Below are 22,667 nucleotides of genomic sequence, written 5' to 3'. Positions count from 1 at the left end.
GAAAAGGCATCGGGGCGCGACCTCCCTTCAGCTTTATATATAGACATGGGTGCGTCAGGGTGTGAAACCCGCCTTTGCTGATGAGGCCCACGGAAGGATGTGAACTGCTCAAGGTCACTGTGGTGGAGTGAGGCCTTAGAACCCCCCTTCCTCTGCCCAGCTGTGTGCTTGTTGCCGAGCACCCGACTGCTCGCATTGGTGAAAGGTGCCATCCACACAGGGATCAGGGGGGTGAAGAGCAAGGGTAGGCTTTTCTGCCTGCTCCCAGACCTGAGGCTTGGAGTAAGACTGCACCCTGCCGGCTCCGGCCGGTACATGGAGGCGCAGACTGCCCAATGGTGCGAGGCCTGGGCCAAAACCGGAGGAGCCTGTGGTTGAACCCTTGGCCTTTGGAGTCTGACATGGCTTGTGCAGAGAGCTTCAGTCTCCTTGGCTGGGCGACCTCAAACGAGTCCATCTCCAAGCCTGGGTTCCCTTATCACTGAGTACTTCCATCACAGGTGGTCATAGTGAAGTAAGGCTTCTAAAGTCCCCCACTCCATGCTAGGCACTTAACCATTCGATAATGTGTTTATCACTCACTTAGATACAAGCAAGAAACTGCATCCTTATGGATACAGTTATGGGGTTAAACAGGCCTTTACCATAAATGTTTAGCTTTATTTTTGTGAAAACCTGTTGTGTCTGGTCACCTCAAAAGTGCTTTCCAGAGTTCTCCAAGGAATTGAAAAGGTTGGTCTAAGAATTACTAAGATGTCCCACGTTCAGCTGTTGAGGGTCCTTGTGCAAGAACCTCGGGGATCATGGGTCCTCACAGCCATAACTGTGCTGCGCAGCACAGAGACTCCGGGTGAGCGGAGGAGCCCAGGTGCTCCTCTCTCTCACTCTAACTGATGCTGCTGGGGGGCGTGGCAGGCAGGAGGCCTGAACATTGGGACCATGCCATGGCAGGGGAGAGGAAAGGAGGGAAGCATGGGAAAATGAGCTATTCTAGGGCAGCTGAGACCCTGGGGCTCCATCCCGGGATGTAAGGAGCCCCTGTTTATTAAGAACTTTGAACACAATGAGTTGTTTGAAAGACAAGTGCTTTGCAGAGGGTGTGAACCTCTTGTCTTGGAGACCATCAAGCAAAAGCCAGGAGCCGGGGTCTGATGCAATGAGCTCTAGACTGTGCTTCTGGGAAGGGTCCCTGGGCCTCTCTGTCATCTCGGACTCACCCACCCGACTTGCTCGCAGCCTCGCTGTGAAATCAGTGACCGCACGTCCTACCCACATTCTTGCCAGTTTGTTGCTGTGGTACAGAATCCTCTGTCGGAGGAAGAGGAAGGGGAACAGGATTTCACTCCCATGGTGTTCCCTGAGCTGCTATAGAATGAGAAAGTATTCTTGCCTCCATGTCTCCTCTCCTGTTAACCCGGCCACCTGCTCCACTCCTTCCCCGTGGAGCCTCTGGCTCTGTGCCGATGGCCGGGAGGGAATCCAGGATCTAAGTCATGACCTCAGCCTATCAGGAGTTCACAGTCCAGGCCAAGGGATAAAAACCTAAAACAGAGCAGCATAGAATTAGGCCAAGTCTGGAAGGAAATGTGGCTTCCTGGAGGAGGTGAGGTTTGAGATGGACCTCGAAGTAGGGGAGGAGGCTTTGGGTGGACGGGGAGGCAGTGGGCGGATTCCACCAGCCCGGAAGCAGCTCCACGTGCCGGCGCAGAAGGGACGGACGATAACGTCTCCTGCCCAGCGATCTGGGAAGAGACCTTCTCTGCCCGTCCGTCGTCATTCGTTCTTCCTGTTCCGTCTCCTAGTTTTAGCGGGCCAGACTGGCTTGTGTCCTCATTCAGACCTCCTCTGCCTTGGCTGCCGAGAGAGCACACTGCCTCCAGGTCCTTAGACCTACATGGGAAATGGCCTTTCCTGCCGTGCATTCCACCTGACTCCGTCACCGCCGGCAACGCTGGCTGATGCGTCCGCAGACTCAATGTCCTGTGGGGCAGCCGATGAGTGTCCTTCTGCCGCCCTGATCGATTCACCCCTCTTTCTAGCACCTAATCACAAGGGCATCTAGACCTTTTGTTTTCATAATTGCAAGTATTGTGGCGAGTGTAGGGAGGGAAGGAAAAAAAAAACCTGGTATTTTCCGATCCACAGAAAATGTTACCTAATGCTATCTATGATTTACACATTTGGGCTTGGGTCCAGAGTGCTGCCTTACCTCTGCTGTCTTAGCAGATTTTGCCGAGGCCTCAGAGGGAGGATTCCCTCCCCAAATGGCCATTTGAAGTGTTCTCTTTTGGAAAGAGGCGGCACAGTTTTATGGCACTTTTGTTGGTGTTGTGGTAGAGCTAAATCCTCCATATTGTTTCATTTTGATGCGAATCCCCTCTCCGAGAGCCACACACCTAGGGTGGCCTTTCTTTGAAAACTGAGCAGTGGGGAGAGGGCTGGGAGCAGAGCTACCTCGCCCGTGATCTTGTGACACATTGCCTGTCTGCACCTGCCAGTCACGGTAACCATTTGGAGGGAGCTCACCGCTTGAACCTCTCCCTTACTGCTTTGTCCCGGAGGCTGGGGTGTCTGCTGTATCTGGGGATAAACCAGACAAGGTGGTACAGCTACTCTGTACCCATCAAGGTGTTAGCTTTTAAAGCTAACAAAAGCGTAGCCTCAGAATGTAGAGCCGAGCACCCATTTTGTTAGCCTGACTTTGGGAGACCTGTGGGAGCCCTTATGGGCCTGAGCAGGCTGGGGGCTCATCTCAGAAAGAATTCGCCTCCATGGTGCTAGGACTCCAGACAGCAACGTGATTTCACTTGATTTAGCTTGTTAAGTAACACGATTTTGCAGAGCTATTGCCCAACGAAACTTGAGTGGCTTCTTTGAGGAGGAGGGACTACCACTCAGAACATTTTTCTACATTTCTTCAACTTAAGTGGCCAAAGGGCACATGCCAACTCTTTCCAGGGAAGAAGATGGCAAAGAGGAAAAATGCATGGCCCGGGATCCTAGGGACTCACGATGAAATGTCTGGAGGCCGCTTCCCCGGGAACCCATGCAGAGGCCAGCCCTTTGCAGCCGAGATTTCAGGCCAAGTTTCTGCATCCAGTCTCTGATGCCCTAGGCGCAGGACACTTAGCCCCATTCTGAAGCGAACACGTGCCCAGTGCCCCCCAAGCACGGCCAGCCCGGGAGGACGCACACAGATTGGCCGGCTAGCGGCAGCTCTCTGGAGACCCCTCGTCCCACTGTCAGGCTCTATGCTTGTCTATTTTTATCTGCCTAAGAATTGTGGCTCTCTGTGAGTCTGATTGAAAATGAAAATGTATCATTCCAATTGAAATGCGCTGCAGTGGCTAAGAAATATGGCCGTTAGCACACACAGAAAGCACCGTGCTGAATGCGGTGTCTGGGAGGAGCCGCTGGGCCACCGTGACTGTCACCATCACCCGGCTCCCGGCTGCACCCCTGCCCTGTGTTCTGTGCCTGTGCCATGCTCGGTCTCCTGTGGGGGGTGGGGGACAGGGGAGTGTGTTCAACGCAGCTTTGTGTCCCAGAGGATTTGTGAAGCAAACTCCATTTAACCACAACACACATGTTGTAGGAGGACGCCTTGAGTATGCAAGGTTTATATGTAAAAACTAGATGCCTAAATCTTCCATGCTCTCCTCTTTACCTCAGAAAAACTCAACAGCACGGTCGGAAAAAACTTATCACTTGCCAGCCTCCATCCCTCGGCCGCCACGTAGACAAAACACAGGACCGTAGAAGGAGGGTGGAGTCTGGAGAAGTTGCTCGGTCCACCTGCCCATTTAGTCAGGACTAAAGACCCATCGTCACTTGCCTTGTTGTTAAAAACCCCACCAAGCCAGTAACGCAGAGCTTACTTTGGAGCAAAATCGTTCTTGCCGTGCGATCTCACAGCCCTTCATTGTGGCTCTTGTGCCCGAGGGCGGTGCGCTCTCCCTCGGGCTGGAGTCTGCCCCGGGGTCCTTGGCGGGGCTGCTCGTCACAGCCACCAGGCAGCTGACTTGCACACGCGCCCTGCCTTGCAACTCTCCGTTGGAGGAGACTGTGGGCCGAGGGTCAGCTGCAGCCCCGTGGCTGTCTCTGGGCAGTGCCAACACGGAGGATTTCTGCTCCTCACTTTGTAACTCGGTTCCAGTTCCGAGCCAGTGGGGAAGAATTAGGTTTCCCTCCCTCGGTAGCAAAGCTTAGTGACCTTCAGACCGGGGCCACCTCTGACTCTGAGGCTGTGTTTCCCAGGACGTACGTGGGGACAGCAGGGAAGGCAAGTAGAGGCTAATCAGCAGTGATGTGAATGGTGGGCACACACCCTGCCGCGTTTGCGCTGGGAACACCTCCGCAGGATCGGGGATGAGTCCAGGTTTCATGCACTGCCTTACAAAGGCCCTCCCCAAATCTCATTTGCTCATCACACTGACTTTTAAAAAATGAGATATAATTTATGTACGATAAAAATATTCTTTTAAAGTAGGCAATCCTAGAGTGGTTTTCATTGTGTTCCCAGCATCGTGCAACCATGACTACCAATTGCATAGTGTTTTATCACCTGGGAGAGAACCCTGTTCCTGTTAGTGGTCACGGCCTCTTTCCCTCTTCTCCCAGCCCTGGCAACCACGGACTTTCTCTTTCTATAAATTTGTCTACTCTGGACATTTCAAACCAGTGGAAGCCTATGATAAGTGGCTTTTTGTGTTATCCCAGTTTTAACACGTACCAGAACTTTATTTTTTTATGTTGCCTAATACCATCCTGTTGCGAGGATACACTGGGTTTTATCCATCAATCGATGGACATTTGGGTTATTTCTGCTTTGGGGCAGGTATGAATCATGCTGTTCTGAAGATCCATGTGTGTATTTTTGTGTGAACATGTATTTTTCTTTCTCTTGATGATGTATCTGGGAGTGGGAATGCTGGCTGGCATGGTGACTCTGTTTACCCTTTTGAGGACCTGCCAGACAGTTACTCCCGTGGTTGCACCATTTTGTTTCCACCAGCAATGGATGTGGTTTCCTGTTTCTATACATTCTTGCCAACATTTGTTATTGTCTGTCTGTTTCATTAGAGCCCTTCTAGAGGGTGTCAAGTGGTATCCCATTTTGATTTTGGTTGTATTTCCTGGATGATTAATGATGTTGTGCATCTTTTTGTGGGCTTGATGGCTATTTGTATATCCTCTTTGAAGAAATGTATTCAGTTTTTTTTTTTGGTCCATTTTTTTAACCAGGTTATTTGTCCCTTTGATGCTATAGGAGTTTTTTATATTTTCGAGATACTAGTTGCTTATTGGATAGATTGCAAACATGCTCACCGTTTTCATCCTCGTGATAATCTGACCTGCCATCCTGAAGGGTTCTTCCTGGGGACTCTTAGAGTTTGTTTTTCCAGCCAATCCTGCATGAAGGAATCTATTCAAGAGAAGGGAAGTACACAGTGCGATCACTTTGTTCTCCATATGTTCACAGCCATCCACTGAGGACCGCTCAGGGAGGCATGTTCTCTAGAATGTTCCTACATGCAGATGATTACGTCCATTATGGGGCTCTAGATAGCAACTTAGTCGACTGGAACATCACCCTACTGTGTTTGCTCCACACTCACAGCAGCTGTGCTCACCACATGCTGTCTCGAGCCTGAGGAGCTTATTGTAAGGAAGCACCTTTCCGACCTTGCGCCTCTGCCTCTGATCTCCCCATTCTTACCAGGAGCGATCCTAGGCCCTGGGCTTTTACCCCACACCCAGCTGTGACTACTCTGCCAGATGGGCACATCTCCCTAGCTGGCCGGGGTCATGCAGGCCTTGTTTCCACAGGAAACATGGCACTGAAGTCCAGGACATTCTGCCAAGCCCCTTGCCTGGGAGTCCAAATCCAGGGAGAGTGGCGCTGAGTGCATTCTGTCCCTGGGGCCGCTGGGACTCCATGTAGCCCAGGGCTGAGGCCACAGCTGGGGCCTGTAACAGACTAAGAATGGGACCTCTTCTCCCACTGTTAATGTGATACAGAATGGAGGAGCAGCCAGGCCTAGGACTGGCTTGAAAGACCTGTCCAGGCCAGTGAGAATCACACAGCCATAGTGTAAGTGGGAGAGGACCTGTCCAGGGCCACCTGAGGAGAATGGAAAGCACGAACAGAAGCAGTGGACTTCGACTATGGAGGAGGATGGCAGGCATGGTTGGTTGGTCTCAAGATGGTGGTTTTCGGACTAGAACTATGTTCTATAGGAAACATTCTGCAGATATTTGCAAACAGGTTTGCATATCCCAAGGAATGGTGTGGTAAGGAATGGTCTGAAGAGGCTCTTTGTCCATTGGAGCACAAAAGGATCGTCCTCCCCCAAAGCCAATAGTGTCCTTTTTGAGAAACACTAGTAGAATGAAAAGGTCTAACATTGGGATTCCAACCTCTTTATTGGTCAGGAAAACACCCATTCTTTTAAAATGTAAGTAACTATGTAGGAAGAAACCATGTTAGGTGCTGAGAAGTTTAAAAATATATCCTAGCCCAGCCAGAGGAGGCTAGAGTCGAGCAGAGAAGCTAACACATGTACTAAAGCTAGTTTTTAGAGAAGGCATAAAGCTCTGTATCCCACAGGGAAACGGGAATCATTAAAATGCTCCGGGAGGGAGAGATTTGTGGTCGTGGATTTTTTCAGGGGGAATCCTGGACACGTTGTGGTCCTATAGAGGGGTCTTCCCCAATTTTTACGTGGCCACAAAAAATCTCCATCCAGATATCCCTACCAAATCAGGAAGTTCTGTGAAGAAATTCAGTTTTTTTGAAAAACAATCACAAACTCTGATTAGCTTCACTTGGGAGGTTTTTCTTCACAAGTGATAGGGCCTTTCCTGCAAGGCCTTTCTCTCTCATTGCACAGAGGCCCACAGAAAAGAGAATCCCCATTTGATTCTGGGCCCTCAGCTGAAGGACACTCCATGCCGGCCGTGTGCTCCTTGGGTGGCTCCAGAGGGAGAGCCCGCCCCGGTCCCCGCAGCGGATGGCGGCTTGGCTTCTGTGGCTGCCTTCCTGCCTCAGTACTACCCAGGAGGAGTGAAGCCTTTGTAAGCAAAGGGGCGGGGATCAGGCAGGAAGGGAGGGTCACTAGGATGGGGGTGGGGGAGGAGCTTTCTAAGCACTCCACATGCATGAACTCCTCAGCCCCCGCCATGCAGGAGGTACTTCGTGAGGTTGGGGGTGGTCTCTCCATTTCGGAGAGCTCCACATGGGACAAGTCCAAGGCTTGCCTGAGGTCACAGGGCCGGGCCGTGTCGGAGGAGGCCTCCGTGCTTCTGTACCCCAAGCTTGTTCTGGACCCGCCTGGATGTGTGCCGTCGCATCTCCCTACTGTCTTGTTTCCTTGAGCCCGTAACCTCCCTGAGTTCTGGAACTGTCAGCAGTAAGAAGTCTTCAAATTAGAACCATTTAAGGTTTTTAGCCCAGCTAAATGCTGCTCTGATTATTTCCCCCGGAGAAATTGCAAACTCGTTGGGAGAAGTAAGACAAGTACACAAATAACTATTGCAGGGAGGGGAGGTGCCCTCAGAAAGTCACCCAGAAAGTGCTGAGCGGCCTTCGGGGGAGAGCCCACGCCTCCCTGTGCGGGTGGGAACAGTGGCTTGGTGGAGCCACTGGTGGACGGCTGGGCGTGAGGACCGAGAAGGCTTGGACCCTGCAAAGCCCTTTATCAGTGTCGGGCATTCTGTTTGCATCTTACCCGATGTGGAAGTATCAGTGGAGAGAATGGCCTGTGTTTAAGGCTCGGGGGTTGGGGCAGAAAGAGCTCTGGAGAAACCCGGTAGCCTTCCCGTGCCTTAAAAACAGAACACACATCTGATGTGTGGCTTATCACCTCTCGCTCTGCTCCCAAGTCTCCAAAATTAAGACGGTCCAACCTCAGGAGTTTTCTTGACATTTATCGCACATGACTGGAATAATGGAAGCAGCCTTCAGCTGGGCAGATAACCTTCAACGTTTCCATTTCCTGAAGCTGCCTGTTAGAGATGGTCGGGAATTCAGTGGGTTTGGTTCATAGTCTCCCCACAACTGGAGGGGCAGGAAGCCACAGGAGCACAGTGGGTAAAGGGACTCTTTCCCAGGCCATGGAACAGAGGCCTTGGGGGCTCCCAGCGCTTCTCTACCCTCCTCCCGAAGGTGCCTGAGCACATCACGGGGAGCCTGGGAGCGGGACCATGTAATGCCCAGTCAGCTCTGAGCAGAATAGAGGCTGCCATTACCTGTGTGACAGGATTAATTAAAAGGTAAGAAGCATAGAAACAAAGGATATGAGTGGTCCCCAGGGTCTGAGGGGAGAATGGGGAGTGACTGATAATGGGGCTTGGGAGCTTGGTGGGGGATTATGAGAATATTCTGGAATGCAGTACTCGGTATGGTTGCATGCTTTAGAGATATAGAAAGTCTGTTTTCCAGATTAAAAGTCAATTTTATGGTATGTGAGTTATCTCGGTAAAGCTGGTTAGAAAAGAAAGCATAACTTCTAAACAACCATCTTACACTGTGGAAAAAAGTGGGAATGCTTTTTGTCACTTGCTCTTATGCTCCCCGCTCTGACACCCATCGCTAGGTTAGAAATTTCCACCAAACCAAGGGAAGTGGTCACCGAGGTGGCAGAGAGGCAGGAGCCCAGTGTGGGCAGGGCACTGAGAACAGCCTGGGAGGGAAGGGGGACCCGAGGCCCACACTGGCGGGTGGCTGTGGAGCGCAAGGAGAGGCAGTCTGGAAGAACCAGCCTCCCGGGCACGTGGTGTGCCCCCCCACCAGGACTACCTAATATTCCCCAGTGCTTAGTTTTTTGGATGAAATTTCTAGAGGACCCCCCCCCCATAAAGGCAAATGTGCTCCGGGAGAAGGGGTTCAATCCATTTACTCCCAGTTAGTACTTTAAAATGAGAGACCGTCACTCTGCGAGGCCCCAGGTGATGGTAAGTGGTAGATGCACAACCTTGAAGCAGCATCTCACAGGTTTTTAAGTGGGCGACGAGGACCGCACGTGTGCCTGGGGACAGGCTGTGTGCCGTACCTCCTGGTGCTTCCGAAGGGGTGAGCGGGGGCTGATGGGGCACCTCTGCTGAGGACGCAGAACGGGGTGAGGGGAGGGCTGGAGGGCCGGCTTCCCCGTCACAGGGGTCTGGATTGGGAGCTGAGGCTCCATAGAGCAGCATAGTGCGGGAATAGAATGTGCGCTGACCTGAGGCGGTTGTGAGCCTCCCCCGACCCCAGGTCAGGAGCCAGGAGAGAGAGCGTGAACATCTGTATGAAGGGAAAGGGGCTGGACCCCTTTCTAGAACTAGAAATAGTTCACTCATTGAAAAGCTTGCATTTGTTTAAGTAGAGTTCTCCTCAGAGGCCAAGGGACAGACCTAAGGCCTTCTGGAAGATTCCCTTCCAGAACCTACCAGAGCACACTTACTGAAAGGTAGTGGGACTAGAAGAGCTCTTCAATTTTTATTTATTTCTTGATGTGAGTTGCTGAACATTTCCTTAACAGCAGGTTCATATTTCTCTAATGAATGGGGACTCCTAAGGGAAATAACTTTGGGGAGAAAAAGGGTTCCTTCTAAGGTATGCCAGACTGTGTGAACAGCGTTGTTGCTTAGGGTTAGAATATCGCTTTTTATCAGCTAATGTTTACTTTTCTGCACTTTTTGAAGTTTTCAATGAGAAATATTAATGTCGTAAGACAAAACCAACATTTAAAAACCAGGCTGCCTTCCTGGCAAGTTTCCTCCTCCAGTAGGGTAGTGGAGCGCCCCTGCGTCTGCGTGGGCAGAAGCCCTCTAAGTTGTTCTGCCTCCAGTCAGTCCTTCCAGAGCGATCTGCAGAAGCCTCCCTTTCTTCCACTCGTGATTGTGTAATTCAGCCACACACTGAAATTCTCAGAGGGACTGGAGGAAGACAAGGCCCTGGAATGTTTTTTGCTCTGAGAACAGCTTTGTGCCAGGAGTTGTGACCCCATGGGGCGGGCACGGTCTGTGACGGCCGGAGGCCCTTGTGTGGCTGAGAGGCAGGACACGTGCCTGATGCACCTGCTTTCCCTCCAGGTGGGCTTACCATGACTTCTTCAACCGGTATCGAGTGCTGGTCAAGAAGAGAGAGCTCGGCAACACAGACAAAAAGGCCATCTGCAGGTCTGTCCTGGAGAACCTCATCAAGGTGAGCTAGGCTTGCCCCTGGAGGCTTACCCGGAATGCCCAGAAGAGAACTGGGAAGTGGGGGCTTAACAGCCTGCTCTGGTCTTCATCCTTCCTCTTAAAAATGTTTGAGATGTTCGTCTGTTTCCCAACATCAGCAACTGTAAAAGAGAAGTTCCTTCATGTGTATAGAGTACTTCCTACCTTTTTTCACATCTCTGCACATGTAGAAAATAAAAAATGTTTGTACAACCCCTTGGGGTTTGCTGCTGGCCCAGGACTCTGGCTTCTCCAGAGCCCGAGGCTCTGTAGATCTGCCCGCTGTGCCCCTGCCCACACCACGCAGCTGCCCAGGGGCTCCAGTCTGTAGCCCAGGCACAGCTTTCCTCAGTGGTTGGGAAAACAGGTGCACTTCTCCTATCTTCTCACTGCCTAACTGGCCTCAGACCTTCCCCCCGACGCTTGTTGTAAATAAGGCAAAGGCTGCAGTTACAACAACCCGAACTCAAACCTGAGTCTTGATTCTGGAGCTCCTTTGTGGACTCCTGGCGGGACAGATCTGAAATACCAGCTCCACTGTATTCCAGGGTTGCCACAGGGCATGGCCCGGGTGGTCTCAGTAAAGGGTACGACAAACTCCTTCCCTTTGAGAAGGTCGTGTAACGGAGAGAACTACATCCAAAAAATGGCGAATTCCCAGTACAGCTCACCCACAGACAATGTGGGCATTAGGGGTACCGCTACCCCCATCCCACTGCAGTAGAAAATCCGCGTATACCTTAGGGCTTCCGGAGGCTGAACTACCGGTAGCCTACGGCTCACCTGAAGCCTGGGGCATGGTGCCCTGATTGGAGACACGTAGATCCTTTATTGCCAAGGACAATCCTTGTGTTAATGCCCCCAGTCCCTAGCTGGAAGCACCGAGCCCAACACAGAAGGAACGTTTGTAGAATGGAAGAACTAAGTGAATTCCCTGATGAAAAATTACATGAACGTGTGCTGTCTCCTTCCCTCTTCTGTTGCTCTGCCTAGGTTCTTCCCTCCTTCCCAGCAGGGCTCTTAGCATGCCTTCTGGTCTGTGAAGCCGGTTCTGACCTCCCAGGTGGAGTTAGTGACCCCTACCTTTATGGGCCAACAGCGCTCACTCTGTGCTATCCCTGCATCTGTCCCCTTGTCTTGCAATCAAGAGTTTGTCGTTCCCCTGGACTGGGAACCCTGAAATGGCAGGGATCCTCTTGTCTGTGTGTTCCTGGTGCCATTACTGGCTCTCACAGGGGCTCTGCGTTCATGCTGGTGGCTCTGTGGGTGACACGCTAGGTGGGCCCGTCATGACTGTCGCCTGACAGTAGTGGCTCGTGGTTATGAAGCACCCAGGAGTCACTTTCCTGACTGCTTCACGTACCTGCCTCAGCTAATCCTCACGGTGTCTCACGAGGAAGATACAGGCATCATTTCCCCCATTTTACAGATCAGGGAACTAAGGAGTAAAATGCTGGTAAAGATTGCTCAAGGTGTTACACGTACACAGACTGCACACACCCCCCCCCAAACTACTCTGGGTCGCCGTGCCCCTTGAGCCAGTCTAAGAGATGAATGTCACCGCATGTAATTACCCTTTCTGGAGAAGGACCCAGGATCAGTGCTTCAGGACTTCTCCACAGACCTTATATTTCATCTGTTTCCCCCACCCCTTTTCAGGGCCATGTCTTCTAGTCACCAGTGCTGCTATGGTGAAGCCACACGGCAGCCTAGAAGGGCCCCTGCCAGCCCCAAGCAAGTGCCAGTGCCTTTTAGAACACAGTTGTTAGGAAAGAAGCTGGTGGTGTGGGGGCCGGGCAGCAGGTGCCTACAGCCTCGTCCGTGGGAGGGGACCCAGGGACTGCTTTGTGGGGTGGTTCATGAGGGCTGGTCTCCTCCTGCAGGGGCTGTGCGAACAGCCTTCATCCTCAGCGTGAGTTGGTTCTTTAATCCCATTGGTGATGTATCGCATCCTTAAATGTGCTCTGACTTGGAGTGGTGGCTGGGAGGCCCCCAGAGGAAGAGCACAACGCGTGCACCTGCCCTCCGGGACCATTGTAGACCTCGCTGGAGGGAATCTGATCGTGGGGACCTGAAGCTTGATCGTGACGGGGGAGCAGAGTCTTACTAGCAAGGACTTCCAGGGAACCCCGGGAGCACAGGGAACTCTGTCCGTGAGTGTGTGAAGACCAGACTGGGTCACAAAAGGGGCCTAGCACCATGAGAGACCGCTGCCCAGGACTCCTGGGGCTCGGTATTTCCGGCGAGACCTTGAACAAGTCGCTTCACCACTGCAGACGCTGGTTTTGCCATCTGTGAAATAAAAAGGGTGGCTTGGGACGGTTGCTGAGATTCCTTTCTCCTCCTTCAGTCTGGGATTGTGGGAGAAGCTTCTCGGGAAGCCCTGATGGCCTGGTACATGAGTAGTGGAGTCTGCACATTCTCGGGGTTAGAGCAAGCAGATCCAGGGTAGGGCGGGTGCTCAGGACATAGGCACTGAGCGTGCGTGGCAATTGGGCTAATGGTGACCGGTGTCATGGTGGAACTTTCAGAAGGATCCTTATTTGTGAAAACAGTGGTTTCACGACCAGATCACACCCTTCCTGGTGGCTTTTCCCGACTAGGAAATAAACGTGTGTACTCTGGTTCCCAGGGTGCACCAGGCTCTCCCGGCCTTGGCACAGTGGAAGCCTGAGCGGCCAGGCTTTGTTCTGACTGTGAGGGTGGAGCTGCCCACCCGTTGCTCCCCAAGCCTGCTCCACAGAGAAGCGGCCCTGTCAGCAGGGCAGTGAGGAGGGCAGGACCTTGGCTGCCTGGAGGCTTCCCACCCTGATACAGCCCTGTTCCTCACAGCATCTGCTGGGGCCCTTTAGGTGCACGGCCCTGAGCAGAGGCAGGGATGGGAGCCAGGTCCACACCTCGCCCCTCCCAGCTTCACCTGCGGCCTGGCTGTGAAGTTGACCATCAGAGACCGCTTAGGCAGCCCCATCGTCCTGGTGCAAGGAGCCCATACAGAGTAGTGATTCAGCATTAGTGCAGAGCCATTGGTCAACCTGAAGCATGTTCCTGTGTGTGTGTTTTCTTTAGACCTCAGCTCCTTCTTGCTTATGGTCTTCATGCCAGTGAATAAAAGTAGGAAGTTTATTTACAAAGGGAACAAAGTTACAGTGGGTTAACTCTCAAGGTTCCTCTCCCAGGCTTGTGCATGAGCACACTGCTGGGTCATCATTCCTTATCCATGGGGTTGAGCACGAGGAAGGGTAATTAATTTGAACCTAAATAAATATAATTAAGACAGTAATTATATGTCAAAAATATCTCAAAATAGTCTGAAATCAAAAATTTGGAAGGTTATTTGCAATCTGGAATTATGCATACAATAGGGTGGTTGTTTGAGGGTAATCTTTTTTAAATGACCCGAGCAGGTTATTTCCATGCTCAGAGCACCACCAGGGGCTCTGCATCTCAGTTGTGTGCTGTGGCCTGCAAGGCCTCTGGCGATTAGCTTCTCCTGCCAGCCTCCCTCATTTCCCCCACGTTTAACCACCCCGGCTGTCCTGTTCCTCAAACACACCTCGCTTTCGGCTGCCACAGGACATTTGCATCTGCTTTGCTCATCTTCTGAAACTTTCTTCTTCTACATTTTCCTGAGGCTGCCTCCTTGAGTTTATTCAGGTTTTTGTTCAGATATCATTTCCAGAGAAATGCCTTCCTGGATTATCCTTTTTAAACATCCCCATCCCACCTATAAAGTCCCCAGTTTTATTGTCCTCGTAATCTTCACTACTCCCTGAAAACTTACTCAGCCTTTGCTGTCTTCTGCTCTCACCATGATGTCAGTTGCTTAAGTGCAGGATTCTTGCTCCCTGCTGCGCCCTGGACACCTTAGCACCCTGAGTCTAACAGAAGGGACTTAGCCTGCTCAGTGGATGCTAAGAGTGAGCGCACATCCAAGAGCAGGGGTACACGAGCTCTGGCAGGGAATTCTGCCCCGAAGAACCCGGGTGGTAGGGTGTGTTGCCTCACTGGTGCTCCCCTCCCTGCCTCGTAAAGGATCCCGACAAGTTCCAGTTTGGCCGCACCAAGATCTTCTTCCGGGCAGGCCAGGTGGCCTACCTAGAGAAGCTTCGCGCCGACAAGTTCCGGGCAGCCACCATCATGATCCAGAAGACGGTCCGCGGCTGGCTACAGAAGGTGAAATACCGCAGGTTGAAGGCGGCTACCTTAACTCTGCAGAGGTTCTGCCGAGGACACCTGGCCCGCAGGTGAGCTGAGCGAGGGCACATCTGGAGAGCAGAGTGGGGGAGGGAGGGTGGGGAGGCTTAGCTGGTTGGCCTCTCTCCGCCTAGTTAGAGTGGTTCTGTCTGCACCCTGGCTTTCTCCCAGGAGCTGGGCACCTGTGTCCCGTGCCCTTCTCACCTGAGGGAGTAAGTCTAGTTCCAAGACTCTTGGTTCCCCAGTCTGTCCCCATCCTGCCAGCACTCACCTAGGACTGGCTGCACTTGCCACAAAGCCACCATTTCCCCTTTGCCTAAATCCCAAGGTAATCGTTTAGGAAAAGAGACAAATTCTGCCTTTCATGGCTTCCACTCTCCATCATGATTTGTAGCACCGGTTTCCACACACCTTGCCAATTTAGTAATGAGAGCTGGAAAGATCTCTGGAGGTCCTGTTCAAGAGTCGTTCAGTGGAGCCAGTGCTGAGGGTGTGACTTGTCTGAACACCTACAACTACCCAGGGGCGGAGCCTGGATGCCAGTCCAGCGGCCCGGCCTAGCCCAAGCCCGGTACCCCAGCCCAGTGCCCTGGCCAGCACCCCAGCCTAGTGCCCCAGCCCCATGCCCCGGCCCAGCCCGAGCCCAATGCCCTGACCCAGCGCCCCGGCCCAGCACCAACTCCCTTTAGCAAGCAGGGTGCAGCTGGGGAGCTCCTTCCTCCTCGGGATCTCTGCTAGATGATTTTGGAGGGCTTTTCTAGCTTTCAACTCATGGCTCGTGGGGACATGGGAGACAGAGAGAAGCCTAAACACAAAGTGTCATCAGGGGCTGCCCAGGTTGGAGTGAGGGGCTCGTGGCAGGTGAGGGAGCAGATGGGGATCATGGAGCTGGTCACACTCCGACTCCTGAGACCACATGGAGGAGGCTCATTCTGCTGTCGAGAGCCTGAGCTTCAGGGGCTGTGGTGTTGCTGCATCCTGTCAGAGTGTTTCCAGCTGGTGGGGCTGAATGGGGAGAGGCTCGAGTTCAAAGGGCCACGAGGCCTGCCTCAGTGGGGCCCGCCCGTCCTCTCCCTCCCCAGGCTAGCGGAGCAGCTGCGGAGGACCCGAGCGGCCATCGTGTTCCAGAAGCAGTACCGCATGCGGAGGACCCGCCTGGCCTACCAGAGGGCGCGCAGGGCCGCTGTCATCATCCAGGCCTTCACCCGCGGCATGCTGGTGCGGAGAAGCTACCGGCAGGTGAGTAGCCGCCCGGGGGACTTGCAGGCGGTCGGCTGAGGACCAGCGCCGCAGGCACCTGGGGGGCTCGGAGGCCAAGTGTCCTGACCCCCGGGTCCTGGGATCTTCCTCCGGGAGTCTGCTGCTCCTTCTGCCCATCTCCCCACTCATGCTCCTGCTGGCTTACTCTGAAAAATACGTAAATAAGATCTTTTTTAAAAAGAGAACTAAAGCAGCAGCAAATAGATTGTCACCACTACGAACATTTGTAGGCTGCTCCTAACTTTCTTCTAAGTGATTTCACACCTTTGCTTCCAGCCATGAGGTGTGTTGTATTAGGGTTTTCCAGAGACATGGAACCCATAGGAGACGTGCGAGTGTGTGTGTGTATGTGTGTACATATGTGGAGATTCTCAGGAAATTCCCCACAGTTATGGAGGCCGGGAAGTCTCACAGTCGGCCGTCCACCAGCTGGAGGTCCAGGAAAGCCAGTGATGTCATACAGTCCAAGTCTGAAGACCTAAGACCCAGGGAGGTGGATGGTGTGAATCTCCGTCCGAGGGCAGGAAAAAATGAGATGAGATGTCCTAATTCAAGCAGCGAGGCAGGAGAAAAGGAACGAATTCCTCCTTCCTCTGCCCTTTGTTCTCCTCAGGCCCTGAGAGATGATGCCTTGCCACCTTGGAGAGGGGAGTGCACTGACTCAAATGCTCCTCTCCTCTACACACACCCCCACAGACACACCCAGAGGAGTGTTTAATCTGGGCACCCTGAGACCAGTCAAGTCCAGGTGTGACCATAACCATCATGGGTAGGATGGGTGCACATCATTGTGCCCCTTGAACAGCTGAGCTGCTTGGGGAAGCTCTCACCTGCCCAGGGCACTCACTCAGTCAGCCAGTGGCAGAGCCTGGTGACCTGTGTTGGATTCATTCAGACGTGAGAGCAGGGGGCTTTAGTGGGCATCATCAGGTTTAACCCCCTCATTCGATGAGTTAGGAGCCTAAGCTTGGTGAGGTGAGGTCACGGGAGGGGGACCCTGGCCTCCGTGCCAGGCCATTATTCCAGTGAAGCTGAAGGATTCAGGGCATATCCATCCTGCCGTCTCACCCCCATACAGCTGACGCTCAAAGCTGAGAGGGACGATGGATTCGAAGGAAATGTCAAAAATACGCTTTGCTCCTAAAAGGAACATTTCTCTCTTCTGTGATCAGAGGAGGCTTGATTTTCTAAATAAAACTCAAACACTGAAGGGAACATGAAAAACCAAACGTGGTCAGACAGCAGGGTAGGGCACACCCTCGTCAGTGGGGCCCATTCTGTGAGCTTTCCTGGGAGATCGGTGACTTCTGTGTGATGTCATCAGGGAAGGGGCAGGCGACACGTGGGGGGCACAAGGTTTGAACCCTGGCGCTCCCCTAGAGCCGGCATACTAGGCATGTCTGCTCATTTATTCATTTATGCCACGAACATTTATTTTGCGGGGTAAAATAAAATAAAATGCTGTGTTGACATATCGATGTGGACACAGCAATGATGCTTTTGCTTTCCGAGCGATCTTTAACCTCATAGGAACAAGATTGCCAAGCCAAGTTTGTTAACTCTAAGTCTGTGGCTCATTAATGGGCTCTGACTAGAGAATCCCATTCGTCTCTCTGGCTCAGTGTTACCAGGTGGGAGATCAGAATCTGCTGAATGGGGAGTTATCATGGTTCATCTCAGCCCCTCCAGCTTGGGGGTTTTTAACCCTGTGGTTCCCTGACCAGTAAAACAGAAAACAAACTAAAAACAAGAGTTCAACAGCTGATTCTCTGCAGGTATGTGGACTGCTACAGAACTTCATTAAAACTGGTTTTTACCACAAATGGCCCCCAAAGCCTTCTGTCTTAGGGAGGCGTATTTTCTATTTATCTCCTAAAACCCAGGCCGGCCTTGGCTCTCCCTTCCTCTGGGCCGTGTAGGAGCCTCCGCTCTTCCTGCCGTGTAAACCCAGCAGGTGTTTGCTTGTCCCCCACCAGGTCCTCATGGAGCATAAGGCCACTGTCCTCCAGAAGCACGTGCGGGGCTGGATGGCACGCAGGCGCTTTCGGCGACTGCGGGGTGCGGCCATCGTCATCCAGTGTGCCTTCCGGATGCTCAAGGCCAAGCAGGAGCTGAAGGCCCTCAAGATCGAGGCCCGCTCCGCAGAGCACCTGAAACGCCTCAACGTGGGCATGGAGAACAAGGTGGTCCAGCTGCAGCGGAAAATCGATGATCAGGTCAGCAGCCGGAGCTCCCTACCTGGGGTGGGGGACACCCTGGGGGGCATGTTTGAGAGAACTCCCCAGGGAACTGCGTGCACCAGGGACCTGAGGAAGCACAGATGTCCTGAGGGTGTCACCTCAGTCAGCAAGAACGGCCACTGACTATGGCAGACAGAGTAATGCCCACCCCCGCCAAGATGTTTGCATTGTGATCCCCGAGGCCTGTGACTGTGTGACCTCACATGCAAGTGGAACCTAGCAGAGGTGATGGAGTGAAGGGTCTTGTGTTGGGGAGATGAGCCCCGATTATTTGCGCGGACCCCATATATTCACAAGGATGCTTGTGGGAGGGAGGCAAGAGGGTCAGATTTGGAAGAGAGGTGGTGGCAGAGGTTGGCGTGAGGCAGGGCCGTGAGCCAAGGACGCTGGCATCTCTGGGAGCTAGAACAGGCAGGACCGGGGTTTCCTGCTGGAGCCTCGTGGAGGAACACAGCCCTGCTTTGACCCGTTGAGACTTCTGACCTCCAGAACTGTAAGGTCAGAAGGTTTGTAGTGTTTCCATAGATTTATATTGCTGACTTAATGGTAATTTGTGGCAGCAGCGAGAGCAAGTGGCTACACTCGCCCAGAGTCATGGTTTCCTGCCCCGGTGGAGGCAGCCTGGGGTGGTAATGTGAGTGGACGTTTGGGGAGGGCTCGTTGAGCACCAGGCACCGTCCTAGTGCTTCGTCTCTCTTAGCCTGTTTAATCCTCACAGCAGCCCCAGAAGGGAAATAGTGTCATCCTCCTCTCTTTACAGGTGAGGGTCACTTGGGCAACAGTGGCAAGGCTGCGATCCGAACCCCATCGGTCCAGCTCTAAAGCCCACACTCTGCTCTTCTGCCTCTGTTGTGCTGCGTGGTGGGAAGAAGACTTGCTTTGGAATCAGAAAGATTCTAATTCAAATTCAGCTCTGCTGTTGCTTTAAAGTGAAGTGACTTGATTTCCCGCTCTGAGCCTCAGTTTTCTTATCCACAAAATGGGGCTGCTAGGGCTATAAGACAAGCAAGTGATTGAACATGCACCAAGGGTCTGGTTGCCCTGGGGAGCTCAGGAAGTGCTTACCACTCTTCTGTTCCTGCTTCTTCCTTTTCCTACCCTGGCCACCTTCTCCACCAGTCACACAAGTGACAGCTCACTGGTCAGGTCCCTGTGAGTGTGGAGTATGTGCAGGGAATTCAAACCAAGCACAGGACGCTGGGTACCCACGACCAGGTTGGAAAGATGAGGCAGGCCTCTGTGCACACAGGTGTGTACGCCTACTCTTTGGTGGCTCCAGTGGCCAGTCTTCCTTCATCCTCCTTTTAGGAACTTTATCTGGTGCTTGACCACTGCTGGTGCTCTGTTAGGCACGACAAGCAGAGGATGAGTCCGACGCACGTTGATGCTGTGTTACAAGGGGACAGTCTTCTTCCAGTGTGGCCAACAGCACTTCACCCCCAATGACATCCTGCGTACCCCCACATGCCGTGCCCTGTGACAGGCATTTTATGTTCACTCTCCTTTGGTCCCCAGTGGCTTTGTGAGGTCACTTCACAGATGAGGAAATGGTGGATCTGGGATATCAAGTACTGGGCTGAGGTCACAGAATTAGAAAATTCTAGAGTCAGCATTCCAGCTGCCTTCTCTCTGATCCCACAGCCAGAAAGAGGATGACTAGGTTGGGTTTTTTGTTTGTTTGGTTTTTTACCCCCAACATCATTAAACTGTGAGCGCTTCCCTGGGCCTTGTCCTTGCCAAGATGGGTTCCCAGCCTTGAAAGCAGGCTCACGGCCACTTTGCTCATGCAGGGTGGCAAGATAACCAGAGGAGGAGGCTTCTGCAGTGCCCTCGAGGGCTTCAGGTGCTTCCTGAGAAAGGAAAGGAGAGGGAGAGAGCACAAAGAATGCGGGAGCAGGCTGCGTAGCATGGAGATGGAATTCGAGTTAGAGTCAGCAGGCATGGCCCCGGAGGTCCCGCCATTGTATCGCGTCTGTTCTCGGTGAGACAGTTGGGAAGCTTCACGTAACCCCAGTAGGGACAAGAACATAAATAAGCCATTTTATACCTAAACCACATGCCCCAGACAGCAGCCCAGAAGCAGTGCCCAGAGCATAGTAAAATGTTCTTGCATCTCTGCTTTTGTGAAAGACTGGACTTCCCAGGAAGAAGTGCTGTCCTGGGTGTTGGTGTTCGCTGTGTGAGTTCCACAGGGTGTCTTGTTGGCTGGGATCCTTAGTGGGGAAGCTCAGTGTGGGGCTGGGAGACACTGGGAACCTGGCCCCCTGCTCATCCCACGATGACAACGCCCAGGGGACAGGAGCCGGAAGAATTGGCCATTTGAAAAACGCCAAGTCCAGGGAGGACCTAGGTATATTATTATTGTTGTTTTTGTGGCCATTGACAAAGGACCATGGAAGATATTTGTAGAGTCAAAACTTCCCAGTTTAGTTGGAGGGACTCAGTGCAGTGTAGTCGGAGGGACTCCCCGCCAGGAGCCCCACACGCTGCCTGGCCGCTGCAGCCCTTGGTTTCCAGCCGTTGGGCCCTGTGTTGGCTTTGCTGACTTCTGAAGTTAGCTTGAGAGGTTAAAAATAAATCTGATATTTTACAACCCACGTGCTAGAACATCAAAAAGAAGCAGATTTAAAAGGCCTATTTTTAAAAAGAGATTTTGCCTTAAGCTTCCTGCTTGGCAAACATCTGTGAGTGGTGGCAGGTGCTCTCTACCCCGGGCGGGGTGCCCTCTGTGCAGAGGGTGAGCAGAAGAGGCAGGAGGGTGGGATTAGAGCTTGCTTCCTGGTACCCCTCCCCGCATTGCCCGGATATATGCAACAGGCACCATCCGCATATGTTCATTTCTTTTATCCTCACCGTGGCCTGTTGAGATGATAATTCTCCCACTTTAAACTGAGGCACAGAGGTAGGCAGTCCACCCAAGCCCACACACTGGGCAGTAGCATGGCTGGGATTGAAACCTGGCGGTCTGGTTCCAGAGAACATACTGGCCCCTCCAACCAAATGCAGGCTACCTGCACATCTGGAGACTCTCTGGACATGGGAGAATTCCTCAATCCAAGGAAGGCTTGGTTTTGTTTTGGGTTCCTTCGCATAAAGATGGCGTCGTCCTTGGCCCGATTGGCCTTTTACGGAGGGCTGTGTGATCCACTGTCAAAGGATGTGTGCTCTGTCGTGCGAGGAGGCGCCAGCATGATCACCGGCATGGTCCTGGCCCCAGGTCCTCAGAGATGCTTGGTGGGGCTAGCCATTTGGAATTGAATGTTCTTCTGTTATGTTGTGCCTTGGAGACAACTCTGTTCACTGCTTTCCTGACACGCAAGGTTCTTAAGCCAGAAGGAGAGGTGAGGCAGAAACATCCCAAAGTACTTGTCAGAACAGCATGGGGTAGTGGACAAAGTCCCAGCTGGATGGAAGCCTGAGTTCTGTCTCCATTATATTTGCAACAAGACCGGACAGCTTGGGATTACAGCCGGATCTATACCTGGGCCTTGAGTTCTTTCAAAGAGATTGGCCCAAGATTTCTAAAGTAACTTCTAGCTCAAAAATTCACTGATACCATGATGTGGATAAAGCAGTGCTTCTGACTCCAGGCTGCACGGCACTGTAGGATTACCTGGGGGAAGTTTGTTTTTTTTTAAGAGATGTCCCCACTGCCAAGAGGTCAGCAAAGGAGGAAACTAAAGAATAAAGCCAGGGTAAGCGTGCACCAAAATTCATGTCTAAGGCTTTGTGCACCTAGCTAAAGTGACAAGACACAAAACTGGCACCAAGTTCCCAAGCAAACAGAAAAAAGGAAATTAGAGTCTCACTTCAGTGGTCAGAGAACAGTTTAGGAGGGTTGGAGCTGTCCCGGGTACTGAGACATCTTTCCTGCGGTTTTCGTCATCTGTGTATTTATAAGACACATCATCCTTCATAATATATTTCAACAATAAATACAGTGACAGTTCCTGGGACCATTTCTTATGGTGCCCCTGATGTAGGCCTGGGCTGTGACATGTTTCAGCCAAAATGATGTAGCCAGTGAACTTGGCTTTCTATCATTCTGGCTTTACTCAAGCACAACATGTAGAATGACCAGGCCAGTTGAGTCTACCATTTCTTTTACAATGAGGGTCAAGCTTATTAGACTTTTATGAGTACAATGCTGTATTTAAATATTTTGTCAGAAAAATCATGAGAGCATTCTATGGATTCCATTGGTAGCCTTTTAAATCGGTTTGACTCAATATGCTTAATATGCACTCAGTAGATACGTAAAATTAGTCGATATTTTGATTCACAAGAGCATCCAAATATATTTGAAAAAATAGTATAATTTGCAGCTTTATGACCTCCAGTGCCTCATTTTCCTTAACTGAAATGGGGATTTTAATCAGTCTCACTAACTAGGATATTCAGGAGTGAATGAGTTAGTGTATATATGAATTATGTAGTACAGTGCCAGCCAGGTAGTGCCAGGTAGCACTAGTAGCATGTGTGGAGCATGTTACTTTTCATGATGCAGTCTTGCAATGATTCGCTCACCCCCTTCCCTAGGGGTCTGTAGGCCATTGATTGGGAACTACTTGAAACCTCTTCCATGCAGTTCTGCAGGTTGTACACTGCACAAGTGTGGTTGGCTGTGGGGACACATAGAGCCGAAGACCATCCTCTGCTCTGCTCATCTGGCTATGAGCTCTGGAGCATTGCTACCCTAAGGAAGAGGTGTCCACTTTTCTAAGCTGTGCACCCCTGGGCCCATGTTCCCCCAGAGAGGCAGCTCTGTGG

General features: G+C 52.1%; 1 protein-coding gene across 2 annotated transcripts in view; it reads left to right on the top strand.

Moving 5' to 3' along the window:
• Nucleotides 1–22,667, top strand: part of MYO5B (myosin VB) — a 340,465-nt gene that overhangs the window by 261,520 nt on the left and 56,278 nt on the right. For both annotated transcript variants that reach the window (XM_045065614.1, XM_045065613.1), the window contains exons 18-21: nt 10,075–10,186; nt 14,236–14,447; nt 15,480–15,636; nt 17,634–17,873. In XM_045065614.1, coding sequence (XP_044921549.1) covers nt 10,075–10,186; nt 14,236–14,447; nt 15,480–15,636; nt 17,634–17,873 — 721 coding nt within the window. The remainder of the gene's footprint in view (nt 1–10,074; nt 10,187–14,235; nt 14,448–15,479; nt 15,637–17,633; nt 17,874–22,667) is intronic.

This window comes from Mustela putorius, unplaced genomic scaffold, assembly GCF_011764305.1.
Source record: "Mustela putorius furo isolate JIRA1106 unplaced genomic scaffold, ASM1176430v1.1 tig00003858_pilon_pilon_pilon, whole genome shotgun sequence".
Taxonomy (NCBI): domain Eukaryota; kingdom Metazoa; phylum Chordata; class Mammalia; order Carnivora; family Mustelidae; genus Mustela; species Mustela putorius.
The sequence above is the reverse complement of the archived record's forward strand: the minus strand, read 5'-3'. Positions and strand labels throughout refer to the sequence as shown.